Raw genomic sequence first — 25,067 nt, forward strand, 5'->3', positions numbered from 1 at the left:
CTGTGAACCTACCCCAAGAAGCCTCCTCACCCTCTTCCTTAACACTAGCCTCACCAGTGGAGGCTCTAGAATAGCTAGAGGGAGTCTGGGTTTGAAACTTGGACCAAGGAAGGTAGAGCTGATCTACTGTGCAGAGCAGCTCACAGAGCCTAGATGGACCCACTAATGTACCCTTCCTCTCTTTGGCATCTTCTTTGGGCACTAAATTGAGTATAGAGACCCTACTGTGCATGCCTGTGTGTGATTGTGTTTATCAGCATTTCCACTCTGGAAACATGAACAGCCTGATCCAAAAGGTTTCCATGGCTTATAGGGATTCCTGTTCTCAGGTTCCTGTGTAGGTTAAAAATGGTCAAATGGCCCCCAAACGAGGCTATGGTTGAGAGTTATTATCTTCACTCAGATCTAGGTCCAAACAGCCAAAGCAGAGAAGTAAGTAAATATATGAGTGGGTTAAACCCAAATATGTGCCCACTTATGGGCATTCCAGCTCTATAAAGCAGGTACAGCACTAGCAAGATTACCCTAAACACCACAACCCCCGCCCCCCACCCCACACACACACTTTGTCAAGGCTATAAGAAGTATCCTTTGTCACGTATCTACAGAGTGTGATTTCCTTGGTCCCCGTGGGTTTTGTTGGGCCCCAAATCACCATGTGACCCACACCACAGGAAAGAAGCTAATTTCTGGAGGAGAGACCAGGGTGTTATTCAAACCCAGTCAATACTGGGGCTTGAGCCACAATTCTGCTTCTAACATTGAAGCAAGAGCCTAGCCATTAATGTGCTGTGTTGGCCCAAATTAATGTGTCTCAAACTTGCCTGGAAAATGTTTAGTCTTGCTCTTATGCATAAGCACATATGTATGCAAAAATTCAATGTGGATAAAAGATATTGCCACCCTGATATTTTCTAGAGTCCCATTTTCTTAAGAGAAGGAAAACAATTAATTCTTATTTCCTCACATCTCTTATCTGATTGTCTCAAGGGGCAGAGGACAGTGAAAAGGTGTGATTCTCTCTCTTCAGAGTGGTTAAGTGATTTGAACATGGACACAATAGCAGGGCAAGAACCCATGTTTTCTAAGGCTCAATATATTGCTGTCTGTACCAGGCTGCAACCTCTATAACCAGCATGCTGATTTATCTCTTCGGGCCCTCATTTTTCCCAATTAATGCAACTGAAATATGGATAACTCTTATCTCCCAGCTCACAGAAAGCATATGAGGATTGAAAAAACATTGCTCTGGGAAAGAGTTGAGCTGGAGCTTTGCTTGGGGTTGTTGCAGGAGACAAGGGGTGGTAAGGAGAGAAGTATTTTTGTTGCTGATAATACTGTCTTTTTCAATGGGGAAGGGAATAAGAAAGGAAAGGATATTTGAAAGGCAAGGTGATGTGATCAATACATGAATGTGTACAAAATAAATCATGAAGGCATTCAACTAGGAGCCAAAAGACAATGTGTACCCAGCCACTCACCAACTCTGTGGCCATGGGAAGACCATTCAAACTCTCTAAGCCTAGTTGACCTGTAACACGGAGATCATAATTCCAGCTCTGCCTCGCTCAAAGGATTTTGTGAGATTCAAATGAGATAATATATGTGAAATCCTTTGAAAAGTATGGGCGGTTGGATGCTTGATAAATTTTTAAAAAGTCAGATTTTATGAAAAATTCCATTGGAGGGTAAGTCTGACGGTAAGCAAGTTTAACAGACTTCAGCTAAGGCAAAGACAGGGTTGAACTGGCCTATTAGGCAAACTTTCCAATTATAAGAAAATAGAACATGGGAATTAGTGGGCAGGATTGTCCCCGGAGATCATCAAAAACCTGAGATCACTGAAGAGACAAATGTGAGAGTTTGGGAGCTTGTAGTCAATGGTTTCTGAGGTTTCCTAGCATTCCAAAAAGTATGTGAGTTTAAGACCTTTCTTGAGTTTACCTGAATGTGTGCTTGGGTTGAGTTGGGTTTCAACCAAGTGAGAGAACTCTGAGAAGATTGCTTAGCTTGAAAGTGAAGCACCCTTTGGTTTTTGTGGTGACATAGATCACTGTGGTGTTTCAAGCGCCCAGAAGTTGGTGTTCGGAAGGGGGACCACGGTAAAGGTGGATCTTAGTGAGTATTGCCATGTATTCTGAATTTGATTAGTTAATGAGACATGTCATGAACTTTTTAGGAAATCTCAGTGGACTTCCTCATGTCCTCAATTTATTCAGATTTACTGGGGAGCAGAGCACTCTCTGCGCCTTTCCCATCCTAACTATAAGAGCCCATTCTGCTAGGTAATAGTTTTCATTCTTTGCCAACTTACTAGGAATGCAGAATAGAGAGAGCCTCCCTCTCTCTCTCTCTCTTTAATTGAAATGAAGGAAGTCTCTTCATGTCAGTGGCCAGCTCCATCAGAAAAACCTGCTCTGAAATGCCAACGCCTTCTCTTCCGGTTGGCACCCTCTCACAGCCTTGATGCCCTCGATGGCCCGTGCTGGCATCCAGTTACCAAGATAACATCCCAGAGCCACTTGGGAAGAAGCCCTGTCTTGCTTTATCTTTTCTAACCCGGAATCCACATGGCAGAACTAGATCTAGTATTTCAGCAGAGAGCAGGCATGATCTAGGCATCCATGCCCATGGTTGACGCTGTGTGATTTGGATCCAGGCTTTGACCTTTCAAGCCCTCAGTTTGCTTATCTGTCAACAGAGGTGAGGATTAAGTCCTCCATGCCTAGATCTCACTTCAGACATCACCTCCCCAGAGAGACCTTTTCTGCCCGGCCAGTCTAACAAGGCACCTAACACAGATGCTGCCTGGTTGTTCTCTATCCCATTGCCCAGCCTGATTTTATTCATGCACTTCCATCACTTGACATGATATTATCTATGGATTTGTTTATGTGTGTCACCCCATGGGCTGTGAGCACCTACCAGTGGTGGACGGGAATGGTGTCCAAGCGGCCCTCCACTGAGTCCCCCGTGCCTGACACACAGAGGTGTTCGGTGACTAGGTACTGAGCGAGTGGAGAACCTACCACCATCTAGCCTCCTTCTCGAAAAGTAAGGGAGCTTTGTTATTGCATATCCAAACACTGAAAGCCCACTGAGTTCCTTGCAGAGAGTGAGGACAGAATACAAGGTTCTGTTACTTATGGTGATAAACAAGGTAGGTGAGTGGGTACCCGAGGTATTTGCAGGGCCTCATTTTACCATGCCTACCAGGTAGGACATGGGTTGACTTTTGGGAACGGAACCATGATATCAGTGAGCCCCAGTAAGTCCCTGGTTATTACTGATTATAATGCCTGTGCTTACCCTACAGTCTTCTATCACTCAGGGGACTAAATGTCTCCTTATTCTTTAACTCAATGAGTATTGGTGTTTAGTGATGAAAGCCATTAAAACAAAAGGAAAAAAGGGATGCTGTCCCCATCCCCAATACTCCAGCCATATCCCATGTTCCACTCCATGCTCACAAAACTTTTTAAATACACTAAAATGATAAAAGAAAGAAAGATGACCTGCAGGGATAGAACCAATTTGCTAACCACTGGTAAAATGAGATTGTGTGCAGGTGTTGGTTCCAAAGTAAAAATGGGGATCAGAGCTGATAAACTTTGGCTGGTAAAAAACAAGATTACTTGGTGAAATTTTGCAGATCTTTTTGAAGGAAATGAGTGTCAGAATTGTCTAGAGACTATCACTTGGACTCTACTCAGGCTTTCCCCTACGTCACTCTTACTGTGCCCCAAAAAGAGGCTTTCACGGATTTAATTCCAAAGCTTAGTCTTTATTCCAGGGATAAAAGAGGGGGAATCCCAGCCGGAGCGCTCATGAGGGAGGGTAGATGCATGCTAATCACATTAATCTATTATCAAGGTAGCTCAGGCATTGTCAGGCAGCACAATGCTGTGGCTTAGAACACATTCATCTTTGGGAGTGGGACACGATTATCAGTAAAACCCAGTAAGTAGACAATATGTCACTAAAGTCGGAAGCTTAATGTGGCTACTGAGGCCCATTGAACTTATTGCAGTATTTGTAGGGCCCAAGTGTCAAGAAATTAATGGTTTATGCAGACTTAAGTGCATTCTGGTGTAGAAAGAAATGTTAAAGTAATGGCACGGAGGGTACGAAGATCTAGCTGTGGAGAAAAAGAGTCAGGTAGATGAACCAAAAATAACAGACTGAAACAGCCCCGTCAGAGAGTTGACCCTAAAGAAAAAGGCAGAAAGTTTGGCTGAGCCAGTTCTTCTAAATCTGGTTTGATTAGAGCCTCTGGGCCACAGTGTCTTCATCTGTACAATGAAAATATTTAGTATCACCTCATAAGTAAGTTTAAAACTAAAATAAGATAATGTATTTGAAAGTATTCTATAAACTATTAAATGTTATACATGTGTAAAATAGTATTTGTTTTCAGAACAAAAAGAAAAGGCTAGGTCAGCTAGTATAATTCTTTCAAGGAATTATGTATGTAGAATATACATGTAGGTTCTTAGTATAATTGCCATTTTCGTGTGATCTATAGCCATAGGCATTGGTAAAAACAACTCTCTCTTCTACGGAAGTAGAGTGACTCGAATGTCACCCAAATGTAAATGGCAAGAGAAAGGAAGTGATTTTGTAAAGTCCTGAATTACAGTGAATTCTGGGGGTAGCCGAAAGCTTACCTTTGGAACCGGAACAAAGCTCCAAGTCACCCCAAGTAAGTCGACATTACCAAGCATTTCTCTTTCCTTATGTCATCTCCTTTCCGATCGTAACATTCAAAGCACACGATGGGCTAGAATAGGCCTTTTCTGGCTGTTTTCAGAATATTTAAATACAGAGATGGGAGAAGGATAACCATAGCTGTCCTTTAACATTCTGATAGTATTGCTCCATCTGAGTTGGGTTCTTTCTCAATAGAAGAGAAAGCCGAGATATTATTTGTGAGGCCAGTGGAAAACAGTAGGTATGCAAAGGATAAGAACTAAAGAGGAGACAAGTCGTGTTTTTTTATCAGAGCTGAAGCAGACAGGGTGTCCTTTAATCAGAGGGACACCAGCCTTTGCAGGCAGAATAGGACTTGAGTAAGTAACAAGCCTGCCATTGAACCCACAAAACAAGTTGGCTAGAGGGAACAGGAAGCTTGTCACTCATAATGATCTGGATGCTAGTCCATGAAGTTTCAGATTGATTGAAGTTAAAATGAGGAGAGACATTATGGCAGGAATCTAAAAATTGATAACTGTAATGGAGACAATAGAAGGACTAGATTTATCTGTTGGATAAATAGAGTTGAAAATCATGAGTTTGACGGTGATAGACCCAGAGATGTGGTAGAGAGAGACTTCATTTTAAGTGTTGCACAATAAATGCCTAAATTTCTGTCAAATGGCCTATGTGTTATGTGGGCCATTTGAGATTGTGTGCAGGTGTTGGTTCCTTTTGTGGCCTTTTAGGGCCTTTTCTATAAAAAGAAAGTGAAGATGGAGCCCTCTTTGTAGATGAAAGGGCCCTACCTCTGGGTCTGGGGTATGAGAAGAGTATGTGGACTTGTGGGTGTTTTGGGCTGACTAAGAAACAGTGTGGGAAGGACAGAGGCAATAGATGGATCTTTGGGAATGAGACTTGACTGCTGCTCAGGCCTGGTGGGTAGCGTATCAGAAGGATAAGGGAAAAATTGAGGACAAAATGTCTTCATGTCTCAAGAAATGATTGTGTCGTGGAGGTTGAGCTGGAGTTTTTTGGGATCACTGCTACTAAAGTCCTGACATCTGGTTCTAGCAGGAGAATTAACCCCAGTGCAGCTCTAATTTCACTCTAAAAGAGACAAAGAGGAGGATTCTTCTCTTGTAGCTCCTCTAAGATTTACCTGTCCTGTGCTAAAATGTCTGGGCTATTTCTGTCTTTCATAGCAGTGCTGGTTCAACCTGCTCAGCCTCAGATCACCTGTTCTTTATTTGTAAAATAAGAGAAATAATATCTGAGCCCGTGGCACAGTTGTGGCCTGAATGAGGTAATGTGCTATATGTAGGTTGTTAACCTGCTAGGCATGTAATAGGTTCTCCATAAATGATGGTTTTCTTTCCCCCTCCCGAAGTAGATCAGAGGTTGCAAAGCCCAACACTATAGGCCATTTTTGTATGGGTGTTTGCTATGGTGCGGATGGAGGATACAGCAGATTCACCTTTGGGAAGGGGACCACACTTCTAGTCTCTCCAGGTAAACGTTGACCCCAGCCTGCCCTTATTTTCCTCTTCTCTGGTTTAAGTCTTCTACGGGTACTTATATGTGTTTTACCTTAGGGATGCATCATCCTTGTTTTATCTGTCAACCTATGAATTTAAGACAGAACCTTCATGGGGGACATTTAAAAATGAAAACACACTGGGGCGCCTGGGTGGCTCAGTCGTTAAGCGTCTGCCTTCGGCTCGGGTCATGATCCCGGGGTCCTGGGATCGAGCCCCGTGTTGGGCTCCCTGCTCCGCGGGGAGCCTGCTTCTCCCTCTGCCACTGCCCCTGCTTGTGTTCCCTCTCTCGCTGTCTCTCTCTCTGTGTGTGTCAAATAAATAAATAAAATATTTTTTTAAAAAAATGAAAACAGGGCAAAAAAAATGAAATAGGCAACAGCAAAGTTGGAAATAACAGTAGAACCAATTCACTAGATCAGAATGGAGCAGAGACGAACACCGTAGATGATTAGGACAAATCTGGTATCTTCGGAAATAGCCCGGATTCCTGTTTGAAGCCTGGCTGTAGTTTCTCCGCAGGCATCCCTCCCATTCCTCTTAGCCTCCATACCCCAACCTGAGCTGTGGAATCTTGGACACATACATCTATGGGAATCTTTCATTACTGAGAAGATCTTCCCATTAAAACTGAAAGATCCTTGAGAGCAGAGACTCTCGTTCTATCCCACAAAGCATCTAATATGGTCCTTTTACAAAGCTGGTGCTTCAAAACGCTTGTTTAATAGAAATCAAGCACCCAAGGAAATCAAGTTTCCAGGCCAAAGGGAAGAAGAAATGAAATAAATGCCATACTACATTCAGGACGTGGTGAAGAGGTGGAAAACTCTAGATTGGGAATCAAATAGATCCGTGTTTGGTCTCTGCTACCAACTAACAGAGGAACTTAGACAGATCTCTGGCCTCTGGGCCTCAGTTTTCTCTCCTGTAAATGGGGAAGCAGGTCTGCATGACTTCTCTGCCCCCCTAGCACCAGCAGCCTATGAATTTATTCCATGGGGGGCAGGGGGGATGGGCGTGTTTTTCTCTCCTACGAATAAGTCAAATAGCTATATGAAAACTTGAGTGCTTTCTAACTCATTAGGGTAAATCAGCAAAAGAGGTGACAGGACAGAATTTACTGTGAGGCATCAGACACTGTGGTACTGACTGGGAGAAACAACAAACTGGCCCTTGGGACAGGCTCCTAGCTGCAAGTAGAGCTGAGTAAGTAGTAACTACAAAATGTTTTCTGGTGACAGTGATCGGGTGAAAAGGAGATGTCATTTGCATCATTTGTGTCTTATTTATAATGAGCTATATCTAGTGCTGATGTATTAAGAATGGTGGCACCCAGAGAAATTAGTGAAAGTATTCCAAGACTATACAAGCATATTTTCTCTGGGGTGGAATTTAGCCAACCAGTAAGACTTTTCCCGAGATAGGAGGCTGGCAGAAGCTCCGTCTAACATCAGAGTTTTTAGCACTAAAAGTGAGCTAAATGGAGCCTGATCGAGGGGAAAAGCTAGAAGAGCAGAAAATTGCATGGCCATGATCTAATGGACCCTTTCTACTTCCACTGCCATTGATTCAGAGACAAACTGGAGCGGGAGAATATTCAAGGTCATTTTATCCATGCCCCAAATAAGCTATACCAAATTCACTCCCGAGATTGTATCCCTTTACACCACACGTTGTTCGCAAATTCACTCCAGAGATTGTATCCCTTTACACCACACGTTGTTCGAGAAGAGTCCATGGAGTACAGAGAAAGGAGCCCAGGGCTTCTGGTTTCAGTCTAGAGTTCTTAACTTGGCCCCAGCTGGTGGTGTGACATTGAGCAAGTTATTGCCCCTCTGTGTGCCTTAGACTCCTCCAGTGTGAGTTGAGTAGGACAAAGCATTCAAAATCTGTGGTTCTGGGACCTCACTCCCATACCACCCGAGAGTTTATATGACTCAAGGGTGCAGACTCTTATGGTTATTTCATAAACAAATTCTATAACCCTGAGAAAATAATCTTGTTAATCAGTAATCTAACTTAACATAGAAAGAGTGACTACCTTCTCAGGATGTGTGGATGTGATGCTAGGTATGTGACATATGGTATTATTTATCCTCAAACAATTCTGTGGGGCAGGGGGCAGTATCCCTATTTTACAGAAGAGGAAACTGAGGCCCAGAAAAGTAATTGCCTAAGATCCCAGTGTTAATGAGTAGAAAAATCTAGATTCAAACCAGGGTCTGTCTGCCTGATCTCAAAGCCTTGCTCTTTCTACTACACTCTGTCAGAGACCCTGAGCCAGGGCTCACTTAGAAATGAGAGACAATGCCAATCACAGTGAGTAAGGAAAAACACGGAATTTATCTTTTCTATTCTTAAATATTGCCATGACTTAGAGATGGAGCTTTGGGAGATCTTGATTTGAATGCCCCAGATGTCCAAAGGATTCTCTTCCCCTTTTCATGAAGAGACAAAAAGTACAAGGACTACTGGAGCATTTACCCCCATGAAGACAGAGGAGCTGGCAGCAACCACTCCCTTGTCCTGACTCGCCCTTTGTCTCGCCATATCTTGTGTTTTTCCCAGGTAGACTAGCCACCGGTGTAGCTGATCTGCAAGTGCCTGACACAGGTGTGAGTTATAGAAAATGCAACATTAAGGGCACTTTGGGACATTGCTGGATCACAGAACTTCGGCTCTGAAAGGGAGCTTAGATATCATCTAATTCAGAGCTCTTTGTTTTTCTAATAAGGACATTAAGACTCAGAGAGGTTGGCTGAATTGTCTAACATCATAAAGTCAGTGAAAAATAGGGCTGGGACTAAAGTCTGGGGATTCCGGTCCCCGGATTTCATAGAATAGTGACCAGTGTTTGGTGAACCTGGGAGGAGGTGTGAGATATGTTCAACAAAGGAAAAAAAAACAAATGGGTTTTACTACAGAAGTATTAAAAAAAAGTGTTCCTTATTGTTAGCACCTTCCCATAGGCGCCCTGGGCCTGCTTCCCAGGCTGTGGTATAAATATGGAAGGAGAAGGAAATGGCCCATTTTGTCATAGCACAAATCACTGTGGGAAATACTGCAGGCTTCAAAACTGGGACAGGAACAAGACTATTTGTTAAAGCAAGTAAGTTCTATGAAATATCTTGATTTGGATTACGGTTGAGGAACATCTGTTTTCATTGTTTATTTGAGGGGGTGGGCATGGTTTTGTTTGCTATTTAAATGAGAAGATAAGTTAGCCATGATCGTGTTGCATTATTATCCATGAGCATCATTAATGCAAGAAGCATGTCCTGAACACTAAGTAAGTGTGGATGGATAAAACTACCCTAGGTCCTGGCTAGAACTGAAAGTCTGTAATTATATGAATGACTTTTTTCAACCTGAAATTTCATGACATTTTTTTCACACCATCTACTGTATATGCAATAGATTATATCTACTGTAGGATCTCCTACTATAGGAGAGCCTGCTAAAGCAGGATCTCCTATTGGGTTCTGCCTTATTTCTTGTCATCTTCCACTGCTCTTAAGAAAATGAAGGTTAAAAGGTACAATTATATGCCTCCTCCCACTTTGGTGCATGCATACAGATGCAGGAACTATGCTCGGCACCTGATCTCTGTATGGCATAGGAATCCCAGACTAGGCTTCAGTTACAGGGTACCATTTTGTATAGAGTTATATCAGTGTGAGCACAGGCTATGAGAACCTCATATTTGGAACTGGCACCCAACTTTTGATCAGCCCAAGTAAGTCAGATCTCCAGAAATGTGTAAACCCACCTCCAGTATTGGGTTTACATTTTTATATGTAGCATTTAGCATGGTCTGTAACAGAATATCATTACTACTACTGTTTTGTTATTATTGATCATAACAATGCTGCTAGCTCAGAATATATATTTTCTGCCATGTTATTTTTTTTAACCTTTAAGGAGAATCAGTGTCAAGATAACAAGAGAAAAACGTGTTTCCTTTGGAATCAAGTAACTTGCTTGTTCACTCAGTTGCCCTGTCTCTGTTGAGGGTCAATACGAACCTCACAGTGTTTGGGGTTTTATACTGCCTCCCTATTATCTGTCTTAGAAATGCTTGCTTGATTTTTTTCCTGCCTAAGCACTTTGATTTTGAAGCTTACGTTTACCCAGAGTGTACTTGGCTTTTAGCCTTTCCCAAAATTGGCCTCCTTGTCCCAGTAATTATGCCCAGTAAAAATCAGTTCAACTCATTAAATGATTACTGGGTATCATCAATAAGCCAGGGACCCTAGCTGGTTTTAAAAAAAAGAAGCATAAGTTATGGCCCCTGCTCTCAAGAACTTCAGGTCTCATCAGGGAAACAACACTTACATATTAAAAGTCCAATAACAATGCAGATGTGAGTGTGCTAAGATGGCTACCATACATGGTCCCGCGCACGCCCTGGGGCCTGGCAGGGACCCCGCTGGCTGCGGACAGGACAGCGGTGACAAGGGTCAGTCCACATGCCCTGACAGAGACCAAGCATGATTCCACCCGTGTATTTCTGGAAAAGGATTTATGTCTGTTATCTGCTGAGCTGTTTGACTTTCTTGAGGACAAAAAGCCCCCTTGGCAGAATCCTTGAGTGAGGTGAGGACAGAAATGGCAACGAGTGAGGCGTGAGTCACCAGGACTCTTGCTCAGCCCCCGAGAGGAAGAGGTGCCTGAGCCCCGCCGAGGCGTGGTTTAGCATGTGCCCCAGCACGGCATGCAGGAAATGCTCTTGCTCATACTCCTTCTGGCAAAGGGAAAATACATTTTTGCATATGTCCCCCCAAAACTGGTACCTTCTTCTCAGGCATGGTAGCTGAGGTGAGAAAATGCTCCCCCCACCCCCAGCCCCGGCCCGGTATCCTTAGAAATACACCCACCAGCCACTGTAGGAGGCAGGTTTTCACAAACTTTTGTAAAGGCTTTGTTTTTCCCCCCAGAGAAGAAATAGCTGGAGGCTGTGTTTGCTGATGGCTGTGATTAGGAAAATGGGGGGCAGGGGGAGGGGCTGCTGCCAAACCCGTTAGGTAGGCTCAGAGCGGGCGTTACAGGATCAGCCTTTCCAGGCCCTCAGCCTGTAGAGCTCCAGAGAAGGCTGTGTGTCCTCCATGAGACGGTGCACAACACCAGGACCTTTTTGTAATGCACTTACCCAGAGTGTGGCTATGGGAACAGACTCACTTTTGGGAAGGGGACCCAAGTGATGGTCATACCAAGTAAGTGAGCTGGGGCCCTCCTGTACGAGTGACTCCCTTCCAGTCACCCCCAACCACTGTGCCTATCCCCAGTGCTGGACAACTTCTGTCCATGGCGGGGGGAGGGGGGAGGGGGGACACACAATGTCAATCATCAGGGCCACACCTAAGGTTCTTAGACAGTCACTGTCCCAAACCTTTGCCTGTCCCTTGTTTCTTTTGCCCTCTGCTTCTCTTGGCACCTCCACTGACCCTGCTCTCATCCTCTGTGAAAGCCTGCCCTGCCTTTCCCTGAGGCTGGGTTTCACACTGAACAAAGACCCACAGACAGGGAGAGCTGGAAGGGCCCTTGGGGACACCTTGCCCTTGTTGTAGGGGAATCTAGAGGCCCAGGGTCCAAGCATCTGTCCTGGGCCACGCGGGGTAGGCAGTGCAGGGCGGGGGCAAGGCCCCAGCCCCTCACTCCCACCCCTGAGCTCAGCAGAGCCGCACAGCTCTTTGCTAACGGGGTCCTCAAGCCCGTGGTGCGGTAAGCTGAAGGCCAGCAGCACGTGCCAGCCAGGAGCCAAGGGCCGAGCTCCCACTTCAGGTCAGGCCCTTGGCCCAGGCCATGCCTTCCAGGAGCTTAGTTTTCACATCTCTGAAGTAGGGAGCATGGCCTCTGGTTCTCCCATCTTTCAAAAATTGTATGGAAATTCTTGTGACTTTTTTCCCTCTGTCCTATGTTTTCATAAAAGCCAGGCCCTGTCTGAATGAAGGTCATTAGAAATAAAGGAATCAGGGGCGCCTGGCTTGCTCAGTCAGTAGAGCACGCCAACTCTGGATCTGAGAGTCATGAGTTCAAGCCCCACGTTAGGCACAGAGCTTACTTTTAAAAAAAGTGCTTTGGCCTAGCACTGGGGATCACTGGAAGGGCCTGGATCCTGCTCGGAGTCTGTCCTGGAACCAGGGAAATGCAGGCACCAAACCCCTGGGCCTCACGCAGGAAGAAGCCCAGGAGTGGGTAGCTCTAAAGAGCTTAGGAAGGGAGAAGACAGAACCGCAGTATTTCGGGAAAAGGAGGTAGACAGGCTTCATTCTGCAAGATAAAGCGTCAAACCTCCTGGGCCCTCCAGCCTCAGGGCCTTTCCGAAGCCCTTTGTATCTGACAAGAGAGTAACAGGGTCAGACCCATAGTGCTGGCGAGGCAGGCAGGGTGGTGGTAGTATTGGGAAGTTGCTCCCCACTGCCCTGCTGACAGGAGTGCGGGTGTTCTGGGTAAAGGAGGGTGAGGCACTCTCCAGCCCCCACCTCCAGCTCCCGTCAGCCCCCCACCTCAACTCCAAGGCTCAGGGGCTGCAGGAGATTTCCTGCAACGCTCAGAGCTTCCACCAGTGGTTTTCCCTGGCTTGTTCCTCCAACACCACTGGGGCAGTCAGTAGAGGGTGGTCACATAAGACAGGTTCTATCAAAGGCTTTCCTCACTGTGTGTATCAGGAGGGAACTACAGACTTACATTTGGAAGAGGGACCAGGCTTATTGTTCATCCCTGTGAGTATTATAGAAATTATCATTTCGATAAGGGAAATTTTGTAGACAGGAATAGATTATGGAAGGATATGGTAATAATGAGAGTCTGTGATGTGGTCTGCTCCGTCGTTAAGAATCCTTGGTTGTCTGGGAGTAACTTATCAGGGTGTTGGGTCTGATGAAATGGTCGAGACTCTGGTGAACAAGGGTTTTGCACGGTGCTTTCAGAAGACAAATCCTCAAGTTTTGAGAAAAAAACAATTTCCTCTTGGTTCAGTTTCGGAAGCAGAACTTTCTCCTTGGCAACTAAGGGGTCTACCCCCCCAACCCTATGGCTGAGACTCTCTCTCACACCTTCTCCTGAATCCATGAAATACCTATCCTATGTGAGAGCACCCCAGCCAGGGTGGGGGCACCCAGGGGTGCTAGAGGGGGGTATGGGGCAGGGATGGGTCTCTTTGAGCTGCAAGAAGCCTCATGTCTTGCCCTTAGTATAGAGCATTGCTGAATCATTACATTATTAGCTACTATTGACTGAATGCCTGACATGTACCAGTGACTACTCTGTCTTTCACTAAGTTCTCATTCAATGTTCAATTCCATCCTATTGTTAGGTAGCTGGCATCATGCCCACTTTACAGATAAGGAAACAGAGGCTTCCCGTAAGTAATGTGCCCAAGATCGCACAGCTAGGAATGAGAGAGAGTGGAACTCGAATCTATTTGACTTCTATTTGACTGTTGTCTTCTTGTTACCCATGCCACTCACTGCTAGTGCCACCCTCCCGTACTCTGAGAAGGAAAACCCCAGACCTCGGAGGCCACTCTTTGGTCTTTGTTGTGCCCATCCTGAGCCTTCTTGCCATGGTGATCATGGCAGCCCTGAGGCAGGGCTCGGCATTAATGAAGAGATCAGTAAAGTCATTGAATTGGGTTGGCAGGATGCAGGGATGGCAGGGAGGGAAGTAGAAACCTAGAAGGACTGTTTATTGGGCATGAAGTGACATGTAAAGAGAAATTTATCATCAAAACCATGAAACAGGCTGTTTAATTTAAGATTTTATGTATTTATTTGTTTAGGGAGAGAGAAAGAGAGAGAGCAAGCAGAAGCGAGGGGAGGGGCAGAGGGAAAGGGAGAATCTCAAGCAGATTCCATGCACAGCGGGGCTCCATCCTACAACCTTGAGATCCTGACCTGAGCCGAAATCAAGAGTCAGACGTTCAGCTGACTGAGCCACCCAAGTGCCCTAGGAACAGGCTGTTTAAAAGCTCTGTTCCCAAGAGGGAATGCTGTAAACCTGTAAGGGGCCTAGGCAGCCACCCTGGGTGGCAGAGGGCAGGTATTTGTACTGGATGATACCACGGTGTGGACACGGGTGGCAGAGCACTCACCTTTGGGAGTGGAATAAGACTCCAGGTGCATCCAAGTAAGTGCCTGACCTGAGACTCTAGCCAAAGACGTGGAAAGTCCCTACTCTGCCTTCTTAGATGATGAATCTGCACTTCCTGAGCCAATTTCTCGTGTTTCTTCATGAGGCTTGAATGTTTTGAAATCTTAATTTCCAGCCACTGGCTCAATAGCGGTTTATTTTCTAATGCTAGAAATTGCCCATGGGGATTGGCCTTTTCATCATTACTGAGACAGACTCTTTTGCTGTTTCTAGATTCTTTTGAGATGAAAGGTCTTTATCAGAAAAGAAATTATGACTGATTATGCCAAAAAATATATTTTTGTTATTATCGAGTTTTCATGAAAGGTGGGAAATTAAACTTCTCAAAGACACTGGCCATTGGACACACTCTCACAAAACTCCGTATCTATTGAGAGCTATAGGAAGGGCTTAAAGCCTAAATAATGCAATAAAAACAATAAAAACTTTAGAAAATAGAACCATACAGAATTCAAAAGAGAAATGAGATAGTCCTAGTCAAAGAGAGCGGGACTACATCAAAAATGAATTAAAATATTTAGAAGTCTTTTCTACTCAACAAATATTTACTAAGCAACTATTACATTCTAAGCACTATGCTAGATGGGAGGAAGGAAGGAAGGAAGGAAGGAAGGAAGGAAGGAAGGAAGGAAGGAAGGAAGGAAGGAAGGAAGGAAGGAAGGAAAGATGGCAGACTCTCTGCCGTCCAGCATCTCCCAGCTGGTAAACATGTGTATAAACATACAGTTCCGCACAGCGTCACCATGTTGTAGAGGAGATCCATACAAGTTGCAATGGGAACAGAGAGGAAGGCATGCCCAACCTCCTAGCTTAGTTGCCTGGTACTTCCATGCATCCTGCACCGCACCATAAGCTCGGTGAGACCAGGATCCTCTCTCCCTCATCCTTACACCTCCACAGCCCAGCCCAATGCCTGGCACAGAGGTGTCACCAAATACGATTGTTGAAAAAATGCCTTCTGGCTAGGGGAGTCAAGGAAGGCCTAAGTGGAAGGTTAGTAACTGTTCAGAACATGTTGCTTTAGACAGTAGCAAGTATTCCCCAACAGAGAGAGTTGTCAAAGACTTCAAAACAGGAGATTACAGAATCTATCCAAAGGTACATGGGGGAGAGAAAGCCCATCTCTCTGGGGAAAATTTCCTCCATATTAACCTGTTCATTTGGGCACTTTAGCAAAGCCTCTTCCCTCCCATGTGTCTGTTCAGGCTGCATTTGGAAAGCCTAAAACCCATCATATTTTTCAAGAACCAAAGTTCAGATGCATGTAAGAACTATAATGCCTGTGATAGGAAAGCAGCACAAATGGGTTTTAACAGGAAAAAGAAAAAACGTCTGTTGATAAATATAGGAAGTCTATGTCTCCACTTGAGAGACCATCCAGGAAACTTCCCTCCATTTGTTCTAGGACCAGAATCTTCTTAGAAGTACACAGCTCCAAGGTGTGTAGGAAGGTGGGTGGAAGGAAGCCCGATAAATTCACATTTGGGAAAGGTTTTAAAGTTGCCAGTGTTTCTAGAAGGTAAACCTTGCAAAGTGTTGAAGCGTTGTGATTCCTGCATGTTGATTGCATCTGTACCTGCCCTCGAGCTGTTCCGGATGGTGGCAGGAGAATTCACTCTATAGCTGACTACATGTTCAGCAATTCCCCGAATAGAATGAAGCTGTTTTGTGATAATTAGAAAGAAATAATCAGAATTAATGAGACCCCTAATCGTGTCCACAGAAGTAGGCAAGAGAACAGATTCAGAACACAGAAAACTTAAGGATTAACATTAGGCTAAAATTTGGATGGAATTTTAAATTCTTCGAACTGGGAAAAGGGACTTCCAAGGAATATATTTATATTTATATATAAACCCACATATGTTCCACAGATCTTAATGAGTGTTTTAAGAAAAAAAGATTACAGGGCGCCTGCGTGGCTCAGTCATTAAGCGTCTGCCTTCGGCTCAGGTCATGGTCCCAGGGTCCTGGAATCGAGCCCCATGTCGGGCTCCCTGCTCCGCGGGAAGCCTGCTTCTCCCTCTCCCACTCCCCCTGCTTGTGTTCCCTCTCTCGCTGTGTCTCTCTCTGTCAAATAAATAAAATCTTAAAAAAAAAAAAAAAGAAAATAGATTACTAGATCAAATAAGTTTGAGAAGCTCTGGATTTCTTTACTACAGGACTTCTCGGAGCCTTTAAAATTAGCTAATATGCCTTGTCAGTATACCGTATAACAGCACTTTCCAAACTAATTTGAGCTTAGATTCCTTTTTGTAGAAAAATTTAGAACTAGAGTTCTGTGAAACTCTTATCAAGAAGTACTTGTCTAAACCCCTCTCAAACTTCGGAGATTTTTCTTCCCCATATGGATGTCAACCCTAATCTTAGAAACTTCTGGAGAAAAAGATTCTGGGGCCCCGTATATAACTCACTCCTAATTCTTACAACCATCAGAGTTAAGCAGTCCTCACTGTGCCTTTTATGTGAATATTCCGATGGCAATTTTAGCCTCTCTTTCTCTGACCTCAAGGAATCACAGAACCACTTTCCAAAAGAAGAGCCTCTCACGGGCTGCCATTCCAGGATTTAGCCCTCCCCTAGGTCTGCCGTCTATTGCCAGTGCTCTGAAGTCCCCCTCCAGATTCATTTCCCAGTTAATTCCTGGCTGTTCTTCAGACTCTTCCAATTTTCCTCCTTCACTTTCAGTGTGGAACCCAAAAGGGTGTCCACCTTCCAGGAAGGCCAGACCAGCTCAAGGCTGGCTGTGAGAGAAAGGTCTGTGGGCTAATTACACCAAAAGCTGAGGAACTGGGACTCGGTGAGCCGGATTTTTCTCTTGTGTCAGAGAAGGAATGATTTGGAGGAGTCTGTAGTACAGGGACAGGAGACGCTGCTGCCCCCAGAAGGCAGACCCTGCTCAGGTTAGAGTTCTTGTAAAGCACCCCGCTATTGTGTGTTGTCTGGTAGCTACGGTCAGCTGACCTTTGGAGCTGGGACTAGGCTGGCTGTGCACCCATGTGAGTATTGACCACGCACGTGTCCGGGGCAAGGTAACTGTCAGCTTGTCTATGAGAGAACAGGCGATGATTTATGGCAAACTCGGGGGGAATATTAAACACTTGTTTTCCATTTCCCACAAGCTCTCTTGGTGACTTCAAATGTTCCCATTTCTCATATTAAAGACAGAAGTGCCAAGGGCCAATTGAGTAAATGAAAGCCTGAGCAGAATAATTTATGGAAACATTAAAAGAGTTCCAGATACTCAGTGCTCTCAAGCAAAGCCAATAATATCAGCCCCAGATCATCTCAACATTCAGGAAGTTAGCAACATGCTCTTGGGGGGAAGGAATGACGTAATGGCGAACCCAAATTCTCTCTTATTGCCTATTGCTGCAGGGAGAAGCAGCATTCCTTGTCTCAGCTAATGATGTGGTATGGGGACACCTGTTCCCAGATTCTTCCTCTCTGGATTTTAGTAGAGTTTTGAACCTCTCCCAGAGTAAAAATGAGCCCGACCCCTATCTGAATGGCAATTATATGATGTGACCTATCAAGGCACGGAGGCAGGATGGTGTGGGGTTCATAGCAAACTTGAGATGCTGGCAGATCTGTACAAAATTCTGGCTCTACCCTCTCTAACTAATAAAGTCTCTACTTCCTCAATAGCAAAATGCCAAGAACCACATCATAATAATATAAAACAACGCCCAGCAGATAGCAAGTAATTAATCAATGGTAGCCTTTCTAATAATAATTTCATTATTACTATTCCCTTGTGTTCATCAAGGCCTTGCTATAGTAATTAATCAATGGTAGCCTTTCTAATAATAATTTCATTATTATTATTCCCTTGTGTTCATCAAGGCCTTGCTGTAAAAGGTTTACATCGTAACAGGGAGAGGGAACAGCTTCCCTGGGAAATAGAAAATCTAAGAAACGAAGACTCAGGGAGACTTTTAGGATGGTGCTTTCAGAGCCTAGTGGGTTCTAGTAGATTAATGTCAGGAAGGATATTACAAAGGCCTTAGCTACAGTGGGGATACAGCAGAGTACCGTGCTAATCTTCGGAGCAGGGACCATACTGAGTGTCCAGCCAAGTAAGTAAAGTGGGGCAAGGGTCAACATTGACAATTGATTCTTCTTCGTCCAGGATGCTAAGTTGAGCCCAGGTATTTTCCTTTTTTTTTTTTTAAGATTTTATTTATTTATTTATTTGAGAGAGAGAGAGAATGAGAGATAGAAAGCACGAGAGGGAAGAGGGTCAGAGGGAGAAGCAGACTCCCTGCTGAGCAGGAAGCCCGATGTGGGACTCGATCCCGGGACTCCAGGATCATGACCTGAGCCGAAGGCAGTCGCTTAACCAACTGAGCCACCCAGGCGCCCGAGCCCAGGTATTTTCTTCTGTAAGATCCCAAATGGTTCTTTCCACCCATCCCCAGAAAATTCTCCCATCCAGCACTCAATGCTTGGGAAACATCTTTAGACTGAGACTTTAGGAATCATGAGACAAGTGATAAGCCTGTAGTCCCGGACCCTCCATGAGAAGATCCAAGATACTGCTGCCCTGAACAGAGTTGTGTGCTACTGAATTTTTGGTTTATTGAAATCACAACCTTTAACTCAGGATACTACAGCAGGATAGGGCAAAAGGAAAAGGGATGAACAACCAAATTTTCAACACAAAAGAGCAGAAGGTCTAACTCTAGAAAGTGTGATTTTCTTGTCCCCTGGAGGAGATCAATACTTCTATTGAAGCAGGAGGTAGATTTAGTGAGTTTCTTGTAATGGTGTCACCTGCAGTGTGAATACCAGAGGAATTGTGGGCAAACTCATATTTGGAAAAGGAACCCAAGTGTCTATAATAGCTGGTGAGTCATCCCAGGTGGCACCATTTGCAATCCCATGGGCCAGTGAGTGTCTCTATTCCTTTCCTTGGGGATATCAGTCTTACTATGGTGAGGCTAACTGTGGGTGTTAAAATGAATTGTCTTACAGAGGCCTCTGGGAAAGAAAACGCATCGCTATCAATTTTGAAAATCTGTGTTTCTCTAGGTCAAACACATTAAAATTTGACTTTAATCGCTCAATGGGTATTTTCTAATGCCTTCTATGTGGCCATCACTCTAAAAGAGACTGACTGCAAAGAAGTCTAAGATAGATGACTGACCTATTCCTAAATTGGATAAAAACTAGCTAAAGGGACATAACTATTATAAATTTAGCAAGCTGAAAACTATTTTAGTATTAACAAATTGATGACATCAATAGGCACAATAGAGATTCAGAGGAATAGGTTTACAGCTGGAAGTTGGCCTAGACAGATAAGGTTTTATGCAATAGAAGGATTCGTTGGGCCTGAAGGATGAGTAAGAGCTGTACAGGCAAAGACTGGAGAGAAGGGGACTTTCAGGCATAAGGAACAACAAGAAAGAGGGCATGATCTTGGACGTGAACAAGGCATGTGCATTTTGGCCTAAGTAAACACATCTGATAATAAATTGGATGCAGGGAAAAGCAAATAAAATGTCTTTTTAGACAATAGAGAAAAGGAATCCTAAAGCCTTTAATAGAATACAGACAATTAGGGCCAAAGCCAGCCACTAGGAAACTGGGGATCCAATTTAGAAATGTAGACCAGATGTGAATGTGAGAGGGGACCAGCTCCTTCTGTGGACACCTCATGTCCTAGGGACCTCCCTTCTCCTTCTTCAGTGGGCTCTACAAGGTAGGTTACCCCATCCCTCAGAGGAGGAGAAACCTAAGGGTTTCTGTAATGAAGACTTTAGGGGTGGTATGAAGGTGTTGCCTCTCAGGTGCAATTTGGCAAAGGAACCAGAGTTTCCATAACTCCTGGTAAGTCCGCCCAGGCTCACTGCTTTCTGATGCTCACCACAGGCTCTGTCAGTGACCCAGAGTCAGTGTTGCTAACTAGGAACAATTCTGGGTTCCTAGTACCTAACTACAAAGCACAGATTTTGTGGGAAGGAAGCTTTCAATCACTGTTGTGCCCCTATGCATCCAAAGCACTAGAACATTCGGACATGTGCTTCTGTGGTCAGTTTTGAATTACAATGAAAGGTTAGGATCTAGCATAGCTGAACTTCTGCATTGAAAACTTGACCCAGTCTTGCTAAGGCCAACTTCTGAGATGTCATCAGTGGTAGGATGTGTGTTGCTAAGATGGGACAGGATGCCTCTCCTCCCAGGGCTCTGACTGATGGATCCCTAAAGACCTCCAAATTAAGTGACTCATTTCTTGTCTTCAGACAAAGAGATGGTTGTGCTAGAGGTACATGGGAGCAGAAGTAAAAAGGGTTAAAAAAAATCATATTTAAGGATCAGTACCCAGCCTTTTTTACCAAAAAGTTCTGATAAGCAAGAATTTTGCAAATCTGATGGTTACTAGGCCATTTATTGATCCAACAATTGTTTCTTGAGCACCTGCTATACAGCAGACACTAGGTGAGCTTAATTTTTTCTCTCAAGTCCTTTATGTGCCCTAGATGAGGAGACCTTCACCTGAAAACTCTTCATGTTGGCAAGCAGGTGAAGCTCTATTCATCTAGGGCACATAAAGGACTTGAGAGAAAAAATTCAAGCTCTCCAGATCATGGCAGTCCCTGAATTTCATGCCAGGAAATTTGGGCATTATTCTATGGGCACTAGGGAGTCCCTGAATTATTCTGAACAAAAAGTGGTACAATCAGCTCTAGGTTTTAGACAAGTACTTTGGAGGATGAGCTCAAAAAAGAGAATGGGGGGACAGCAGGGGCGGGGAGGGGAGCAAGAGAGGAAATCAGAGGTAAGGAAGCTGGACAGGAGAAACAACAGCAAAAATGCAGATAGGGAAGCTCAAAATGCATGAAGTCTTGGTAAAAACAAGACTTGAGAGCAGCAAAAATCACCTCGAGTCTTCTGACTTCGTTGGTTGTTATTTCATGTAGATCTCTCACTAGTGAAGTTGAGCAAAAATTGGCCTTTCCCTGATGGAGTCACCCCCCACCTCACAGACTTAAAGATGGTTTTTAAGGCCCACAATCAGCCCTTTCCTCAAAAATCTCATGTTCTGTGGCATAGCTCTCTCCAGACCAATGCTATCCAATAGAACTTTCTGGGACAATGAAAGTGTTCTCTCAACCTGCACTGCCCAATATGGCGGCTATGATGCTCTTAAAATGAAGTTTTAATTTTTAATTGAATTTTAATTTGATTTCATTTTGGTTAGTTTTCATTTAAATAGCCACAGGTAGCTAAAGACTATCATATTGGACAGCATGGTCTAGACCTTCTTCAGCCTGACACTATTGGCTCTAGGACTTGAGTGAGTGTTTAACCAGGACTCAGAGTTGGACATCAGGCCCCCACCACAACCCCTTTTCCCCTCTAAGCCCAAACTGCACTGGTGGCACCTTATCCTCTGCCTTCTCCTCAAGGCCACATTCCCTCACCACTTTCATACCCTTCCACAACCCCCTTCCCAGTCCACCCGTGACTCCCACTGAGGACTAACAAATCCATTGGGGTATGCTGGTGGCACATAATGGCTTCCCGTCTCTCCTTTCCCTGTAAAAGATTTATGCCCTAGTGCCTTAACCCACAGTGATATCAGACCCCCACCCCCAGCCCCAGATAGGGGGACATTGGAAAGGAACAGGCAGAATCCCTCGTGGCCAGAGCTTTGGATGTCCCTCACATGGGACCATGGACCCACCCAGGTTGTGCTCCAGGGACAGCCCCACACCCTTGACTTGACACCCTTGGGATGCCTTGACTCAGCAACCCAAGGCCATGCCAAAGGCTGATGTCCCTGGTTTCAGGTCCAGCTGGAAGTCTGCATTGCCAAGGCCACCCTGGCTGGCCTCACAAGTGGGGTACACCCCTGGTCTGAGAAACCTTGCCTGCAGGGTGGGGAGCTGTGGGAGCAGAGAACCACAGGGGCAGGAAACTCTAGTCCCAACCCTGCTGTAAACTCTCTGGGTGGCCCCAATGTGTTAACCCTCCCAGCAAACCTCTGTTTCCTCTTCTAAAGGCAGGAGGTCTGAAAGAATAAACAATGAGAGTTACATTAAAAACACAAAATCCTACAGAAATACTGAAGAATGATTCTCAGCACTAAGGAAAAGCCTCCAGCAGCCCCTGCTTCCTGGGGGTGAAGAGTAGAAACGGACTGTATATAACTCAGTAGCACATTATCATGGCAATATCCTGGTATTATCAAGAGCTGCAATTACTTTCATTTGTTCAGTACTGTTAAACATAATTTTATAGAGAGAAACTCCTCCTTTGATTTTTCAGAATAGCTTGGTTAGGAAGGTGGAGGAGGCAATATCTCCATTTTACAGATGAAATTCCTGACCCTTAGGGAGCTAATGTGACTTGTTCAAGGCCTTGTATCTAGTGAATGGTAAAGCCAGGACTGGGATGCGGGTGTTCTGATTTATTGTCTAAAACTTTTATCAGTGAGAAATCTCCTGGTGATGTGACCAATCTTCCGTCTTAATACCAGCCAATAATAAACCTCCAATTCCTGTCCATACCCACCCTAATTTGGGGGAGGCCACCCCTGATTCCAAGACATCTGGTTTGCTTTGCTGGGCCTCTATTCTAGGCTTGCTTTGTCCTGCCAGAGCAATGTTGTTGCTTACTCGTCTCGCTGTGCTTTTGAAGAAGTTCCTATTAAGTAAAAGAATGAACAGTATCATTATGTAGCCCTGCATTTCTGGTTTCCTTGAATGGCAGGCAGGGCTAGGCAGAGAGCCTTCCCTGAGAGCCTGGCCTCTTGGCCAGGACTCGTGGCTTATGCCTGGCCCTGACTCCCAGTCCACTTAGAGCAACTGGTTTCCAGAATGTTCTTTCCCACCTAAAGCCTGCGAATGTGACTTGCCAGCCCCACAGAGCCCTGCTCTTGCCCATCACTGGCGTCTGGACTCAGGCCTGGGTTGGGGCAAGGAGGGAAATGAGCATCTCCTAACCTGGGTTCTTTTGGCCCACAGATGTCAAGGAGCCTGACCCCGCTGTGTACCAGCTGGGAGGCTCTAAGTCCAATCAGATCTCAGTCTGCCTGTTCACCGACTTTGATTCTGAAACCAGTGTGCAAGAACCGCAGGGGCCTGCGGTGATCAGCTTGAACAGTACGGTGCTGGACATGAAGGTGATGAATTCCAAGAGCAACGCGGCCCTGGCCTGGGGCAACAGCACCGATTTTAAATGCAATGGTACCTTCAATGAGAAATTCTTCTCCAGCTCCGGTGAGTGCAGCCTCGGTGCCTGTGCAAGCCAAGTCTCCCCACTCGGAAACACCCGGTTCCCCCTGGAGCTCAGGTGGATGGCATCTAAAAGCTGTTCTGATGGGTGGTCTCGGCCTCATCCACTGTCAGCAAAGTCCCTCTGCTCTCGTTACTGAGCACCAGTGCTCTCCATCCTGGCGGGTCGCAGAATGTCTTAGGCAAAGAGCAGAGGGGGAGAAGGTGGCAGGAAGGGCACTGGCTTCTCACCCGCCCTGAGTTCCGCATCCCTGCCTCTGCTCAAGCTGTTTGCCCCTCACTTCTCCGCCAGGCCCCCATCTAATGCCTTTCTCCGAGATACCTCCCCTTGGTTCTGCCTCTCTGCCAAAGATCCAACCTTACGTAGTCGCTCATTCATTCAGCAAACACTGATTGTGCATATACCACGTGCCAGGTGCTGGAGTGGAGGAGTAAATAAGTCAGATGAGGGGTCTGCCCTGAGCAAGCTCCACTGTAGCTGGGGGAGGCCGTCCATCAGCAAGCAGAAATCTAGAGAACGTCAGACTGTAACATGTGCTTTCACTTGGGGGTGGAGGAAACAGCCAACTTAGGAACAGAGAGTCCAGGAAGGGCTCTCTGGGGAAATGCTAGGTGAGATGAGAGTTAAAGGATGAGCAGGGAGCAGCCAGGCCGAGGGTAGGGGGGGAGCCTGTGGAGGCCTGACACAGGGGCACGGCGAGAAGGGCAAGAGTAGCGGGACAGGAGATGGACGAAGTGGGAAGGGCCACATCACAGGGCCTCCTAGGGTGTGACAGGGCAGCCACTCTCCTAAGTCCAATGAGAAGCTATTGATTGGTTTTTAGGTAGGAGAATGACATCCACTTTACCTTTTTCAAAGAGCACTCCGACTGCTGAGTGGAAAATGGATTGTAGGGGCCAAGCAGAAAGGCCAACCGTTGTGGCAGACAGATGATGGCGGCCCGCACAGCGGGGAGCAGGGCAGTTGAGTGGCCAGCACGATTTCAGATTCAAAGGGAGAACCGTGCAGGGGGTGCGAAGGAAAGAGGAGATCAAGGAAGGCGGCTGGGCTTTCTGCCCCCGCCGCTGAGTCAATGACAGCGCCATTGACTGGGCTGATGACAACAAAGGAACAAATTTGGAGTGCAGGGATGGAGACTCTGTGGGACACAGGAAAGCATCCACACCCCTCATGGCACTTGTCACTGTGTGGTGGCTTACTGCCTCTTTCAGACTCCAGACTGGAACCTACCAAAGGGCAGGCTGTGTGTCTGATGGTTCCTTGTGGCCATGTGTTGGGTGACAGGTACTTTGCACAGCCAGTGTTCATGAAGTGAATGGAGTGGTCCCTGGAAGCCAGGGCCAGTGGCTTTCCCAGCAGGGGTCCACAGGTGACAAGTCCCCTCCAGACCTCTCAAGGAGAGAGCACGGAAAGCCTGTAGACAGAGGCTCATCTGCCCAA

The 25,067-nt window shown here is 45.5% G+C and overlaps 1 long non-coding RNA gene and 1 gene segment (V, D, J or C); one reads left to right on the forward strand and one right to left on the reverse strand.

Annotated features, from left to right (window-relative positions):
• Positions 1-25,067, forward strand: part of LOC112822597 (T cell receptor alpha chain constant-like) — a 387,302-nt gene that overhangs the window by 360,026 nt on the left and 2,209 nt on the right. Inside the window, 1 exon segment of the C gene segment in view lies at positions 23,357-23,611. Within this exon segment, the coding sequence occupies positions 23,357-23,611 (255 nt within the window).
• Positions 1-25,067, reverse strand: part of LOC141373226 (uncharacterized) — a 48,867-nt gene that overhangs the window by 12,700 nt on the left and 11,100 nt on the right. The gene's annotated exons all lie outside the window — the stretch shown is intronic.

The sequence above is a fragment of the Callorhinus ursinus genome, unplaced genomic scaffold (genome assembly GCF_003265705.2).
Source record: "Callorhinus ursinus isolate GAN/ISIS: 27379988/994484 unplaced genomic scaffold, GSC_fseal_2.0 scaffold8, whole genome shotgun sequence".
Classification (NCBI taxonomy): domain Eukaryota; kingdom Metazoa; phylum Chordata; class Mammalia; order Carnivora; family Otariidae; genus Callorhinus; species Callorhinus ursinus.